The sequence below is a fragment of the Toxorhynchites rutilus genome, chromosome 1 (assembly GCF_029784135.1).
Source record: "Toxorhynchites rutilus septentrionalis strain SRP chromosome 1, ASM2978413v1, whole genome shotgun sequence".
Lineage (NCBI taxonomy): Eukaryota > Metazoa > Arthropoda > Insecta > Diptera > Culicidae > Toxorhynchites > Toxorhynchites rutilus.
Window position 1 is genome coordinate 1,160,446 of NC_073744.1, and position 5,638 is coordinate 1,166,083.

A 5,638-nucleotide genomic window follows, 5' to 3' on the forward strand; every position below is an offset into this window, starting at 1 on the left:
CAAATTCCGTAAGGCCACCCGGTACTTCATTTACGATACTTCATCAAACAACTCTGCCTCTTCCTGTCCAAAGTACAGTAGTTCTTCCGACTTATTTAACACGTTGAGCACCGACCGAAAATGAACTTTTCGTCTGACTCACATCGGTCTCTGCGGATCAATAGGGGACTTTTATAATAATCATATTTCAATTTTGTTGCTGTCGTTCCCAGCTTACACTCTCTAAACAAAAAGTCCACTGCCGGTGCGATCAACGTGTCAGCTCAACGTGTAAATCTTCGGATGCATTGGAAGCGCTCTTGAACAGTATGTCAAATAAATGCTTTTTTTAGGTTCATCCATTTGAGGAAATCAACATGATCAAATTGTAATTCCTTTGCCATTCTTTTGGACGTTTCGCAGGACGTAATCCAACGCGGGACACTTTGTTGAAATGCGGGATGTGTTTAGTTTATACACTGAGTTTCATGACTATAAAACTATAAAACAATTTTTTGAGTTTCCAGAGATATGTAAGAAGTCGGTTGAATTGAAGTATATAGTGTTGGATATAATAACTATCTTTATTTATAAGACTGGTCATTTGAACTTTATTGTTGTGTCCAGGGGCGAAACAAGCTAAAATTCCAGTGTTTCATAACATAGAACTAGATAGAAAAACTCTCACTTCTTTACAAAATTAACGTCCATCTCAAATGAATTACAATAACTTTCTAATTCGTAGGTCATCTTTAATTCTCAATCAGTTCAAATAATCAATTCGCGGTAGTTTCGACCAAGCTGCGCTATATTGCAGTGTGTACCCCGTTCTACGCAAACGATACTGCTCGTTAAAGCTCTCCAAATCACTCATACTGCTTGTAAACTGCATTCACTATTCGTATAATCACTCCTCATAGGTTCTTGATAGGGTTTCGATCTGGTGAACAAGCTGACAAGTCCAGAATCTGAAGCCCCTATTCATTAAACCATGCCATGACTTAATGGATTTTATGAATTGTTTCCAAATTATCCAATTATCACATTGTTTTAGATGCAAAAACAGCAGTAAATGATTCTGAAGTGCTTCGTTGAACTTCTGTCTGTTCATTCGTAGTGATGGTAAGCTATCTAAACCAGGCCTTTTCGAGAAAATTCTCCCCAAACCATAGAAATCCCATCTCCAAAGCTGCGGGTCCAAAAACTAATGTGGAAGCTAATCCCAGAATTTCTTCATAGTGGAAGGAATTACGGAACATGTCATGTAATTTTTCAGCTCGTAACTTTGCAGACGTCAGTTTGATGGTTTATATGGTAAATATGTTCAAAAATGCCTGGTTCAGATAGCTTTTTATCAACACGAATGCACAGTCAGAAGTACAATGAAGTACTTCAGAATCATTTACTTCTGTTTTTAAATCAAAACGCCGTGATAATTGATAATTGGCGTCACTTGATAAAATCCGGCATGGTTTAATGAATAGGGGCTTCAGGTTCTGGACGGGTCAGCTTGTTAACCTATCAAGAACCTATGAGGAGTGATCATACGAATAGTAAATGCAGTTCACAAGCAGTATGAGTGATTTGGAGAACTTAAACGAGCAGTATCCTCTGCGTAGAACGAGATACACACTACAACATGGTGCAGCTTGGTCAAAAACACCCCGAATGGGTTATTTGAACTGATTGATAACTAAAGATGACCTACGAATTAGAAACTTATTATAATCCATGTGAAATTGACGTTAATTTTGCAAAGGATTGAGAGTTTTTCCATCTGGTTCTACAGTTATGAAACACTGGAATTTTAGTTTTGTGAATGTTCCACGCCTGAACACAACAAGAAAAGGAAGGAAGGTCTTGTATTATAGAGACAAGAAAATTCAAATGGCCAGTCTTTTAAATGAAGATAATTATTATATCCTACACTATATACTTCAATTCAACCGATGTTTTACATGTGTCTGGAAATTCTGAAAAATGTAGTGGTTCTATAGTTGTGAAACGCAGTGTACTAGAAAAATTTATAATAAAAAGAAGTTGTGAACGACCAATTAGAAGAACAATCAATGAAGATTCTTCGATTAAACCCACGAACGTTCGCTTAGTAAGAAAACGTGAATGTTCGAGAGAATTTATATCTAAAAATCAATTTTGGACGGGACAAGATTCATCGGGTCAGCAAAAATTAATAAAAAAAATCTACAAGATCTGTTTCTGAAGGAGACTTCGATTCGGATTAAAGTAATGCCGGTAAACTGAAAACTAAATGTTTTTAACAAATCATTTGTTTTATGTATCAATCACAATTTTATTACCGCGACGTTGGCGTTTTTTTCACAATCGGTACAGGCATATATGTATACGCATATAGCTAAAAATGTCATGCTTAAAACAAAAATTTCCGCCTTGATAATTCACTTCAACTGACAAACTATCTTAATGTAATGCTTGATGCGCCCTCAGTTTGGAGAAACTAATATTTATGTTACAAATTCTATGATATTCGAACCTAAATCATTTCTACAAGAACAGGGTAAATCCTTTCCTCGCTGTCCATTTCATCGACGATGGGCATTCCATCCACAATGGTTGGGTTTGGCAAATTTGCCACCAACTCAGGAAGCACAGGTTTACACATACTTTGCTTCACATGTCGCTTATAGTTGCTTCCTCCAACGAAACGCTGGCCACAATTCTCACACGCAAACGGCCGCTCACCGGTATGTATTCTTCGGTGAACCGTCAGTTGTCCACCCTGAGCAAAACGCTTATCGCAGAAATCACATTGATATTTTTTCTCACCTAAAATTCGAAAAGCTATATCAGCGCAAACGAAATGGCTCAACCGTTATTCAACCAACCCGTATGTGTTGTAATGTGTTTCGCTAATGCAGTCGAGGTGGTAAGTTGACGGCCACAAATCTTGCAGGTATATTGCTTGTACTTCTTGCCCTGTGCCCCTATATCCACCGGGGAAGCGATCTGCTCCGCGTTTGGAATGTACAACTTGCTTTGTGGATTGAAATGCATATTGTAATGGCGTCGCATCTCATTCTTATCCACGAAACCTTTCTGACAAAGCTGACAAGTATACGGCCGTTCTCCTGCAATCAATCAATGTGATGAAACTATTCCCATAACTCCCATGTGAATTACAAACTTACCCGTGTGCAACCTGGTGTGTATCGTAAGTGTGCCCTTCTGGGTAAATGTCTTCCCACAGATATCACACATAAACGGAATCGATGCCTTCCCATGGTTTTTCATGTGACATTGCAAGTTTTTCAAATGTTTGAAAATCCGGTTACAGAGTGTACATGTCATTATACCCGGCAACGTGTGTTTGAACTCATGTTCCACAATTCGCTCTGCATCGCGAAAAGTCAAATCGCAGTATCGGCACTTAGTTTCCGGGATCTCAGGATCGTGATCAATTTTCACATGTTCCAACGCTTGCGCCAACGAATCGAAATTATTAGAACAAAGGCCACAAAAGCATGGTCGATTCGCTTCTGTTTCCGAGCATGTCTCCTGATGCTCCTTAAGCTCTTCCGGTAAGCGAAATGTCGTCGTACAACCCTCGCAGATATAGGGCTTTCCAGCGTAATGTTGTGTTCGAGTTCTATGGTCCAGCAAATGACCAATCGTTCGGAACGTTTTGCCACATCCTTCACAGGAAAAGTTTGCGTTCTCGTCGTGATTTCGTCTCTCGTGGAGCGCTAACGAAGAGGCTTTAATGAAAGCCCTACCACATTTCGAGCAAACGAAAGCATTGCTTTTTGTGTGTAGATTCTGATGTTTTCTAAGACTACTGAAGAGAGTGTACGATCGATCACATTTGTCACACTGGAAACGCTTCTGTCCATCAACAACAACCACATTAGCGTTGTGGGTTTCCGCAATAATCTTTGCATCCAGGAGTTCATCAGCTTCCTTTTCTGCAGCATGACTCCGCTCATGGGCCTGACAAGCAGCCAAAGTAACAAATCGCTCCTCACAATACACACATTTGACCGCCAATCCCTCTTCATGCTGACGAAGATGCTCGCAAAGGACACGAGCGGTCGTAATCTTTTTGTTGTCACACTTTTGGCAGTGATATGGAAGCCACTCTTTGTTGTGCAATGTTACATGTGTGTTAAGATCTTCTCTCGAGCCTCCCACAAAGTCATTACAAATATAGCACTTTAGTTCCCTTTTCAGGAATTCTGCGTCGTTCGTGTTTTCTCTTATGTGACGTTTCTCGTGAGTCTCATGGTCATGTTTCTTGGTAAATTTCTTACCACAGAAGCGACATACGAATCGACGATACTTTTCCATATCCATGTTGTACTTTTCGTTGTGCATCCGCCGCATGTGACTGCTTTGCGCCTGGGCGGAATGGAATCGTGCTGCACAATACAAGCATTTGTGTTTTCTGTTTTCATCGTGTTGCCGGAAGTGTAAATTCAGCTCCTTCAATTTGTGAATTTCCCTAGATACACAAACAGCACATTTGAAGGGAAGCAGGCCTTTATGCTCCCTTCTCAAATGCTTAATCAACTCCCAGGGTTCCTTCAGATCGCTCACGCATATGAAGCATTTGACAACATCTTCACCTTCGGATTCTTCGCTTCCGTCTTTCTCCACGTCGGATTTAACTTTCTTGCGTTGTCTTTTCCGTTGCTTCTTTTCCTTTTTGATGCCATCTAGAGGGGGTTTGTAGTCGTAATCATCGGTGTGACCATCCAAGCTCACTTCCGAATCAGTGTCGTTTTTCTCTTTTTTGACATCCACTTTTCGTCTGCGCCCTCGTGTCGATTTCTGAACCCTCTTGGCCAGTGGGACACAATCATCTCTTGCCCAATCACCATCCGAGCTGACACTTGTTTCCCTTTTCACATCCCTCAAATGATCTTGAGTTTTCTGCAACTCAGGTTTATTTTCCTTCGTAGCTTGTTGTACCGGATGTTCCTGCTCATTCTTCACTAAGAGTTCCAACTTTTTAGGGATATCTTCCACTTTCACAAGCTTTATCTCTACCGGAATCGGATGGAGCAACGGTGTTGGTGGATCATATCTTTCATAGACTTCATCCTCTTCGTCACTCCCGTGAATACTCAACGGTTCGTCTTTAATTTCAACATCTTCGTTCTCGAGCAAAGAGGTCGGAAGCAACCCTCCATGTCTGCTGGAACTAGCCGCAGCCAAAGGATTGCTGTTCGGTCCTGTTTGTTCTTCCTCCTGTTTCACTATGTAGATTTCCTCCACATCGTTGTTAGTGGGAATAACATGTCTGAAATTGGCAGCAAATACATGAAACAAATGTTTGGAAACTGATTAATAACTATCTACCGAAGAAGCATTATTTTCTCCGATCACAGCGTAAACTGAAACGTCAAACCAAAATTGCACTGTGGAAAGAAGAAGACATCGATGAAATTACCAGGGGTACGACTAAAACGTCAAATCCCTCATATTGCCAGTGTACCCAATATTGCTGCGGTTTACTGACATTTTGGTTCAATCAATTACTGTTGTTTACAACTCGGTCCGGTTATATAGTTGAATAGTGGCTAACTTTAAACTCCATGTTAAATGTGAACACCTCCATGTGAAACCGAAATATGAAAATCGCTCATGCAGTTAGAATAAAGCAGCGCATTTTTCGATTTCA

At 40.4% G+C, this 5,638-nt stretch overlaps 1 protein-coding gene across 1 annotated transcript; it reads right to left on the reverse strand.

Moving 5' to 3' along the window:
• Positions 1-2,283: 2,283 nt before the first annotated feature.
• On the reverse strand, positions 2,284-5,384 carry LOC129770866 (zinc finger protein 420-like). Its single transcript, XM_055774015.1, has 4 exons — positions 5,317-5,384; positions 3,147-5,257; positions 2,844-3,086; positions 2,284-2,784 (listed from the first exon to the last, which is right to left on the reverse strand). The coding sequence occupies exons 1-4, from the start codon at positions 5,325-5,327 to the stop codon at positions 2,492-2,494; spliced, it is 2,658 nt and encodes an 885-aa protein (XP_055629990.1). The 5' UTR covers positions 5,328-5,384; the 3' UTR covers positions 2,284-2,491.
• Positions 5,385-5,638: the final 254 nt, after the last annotated feature.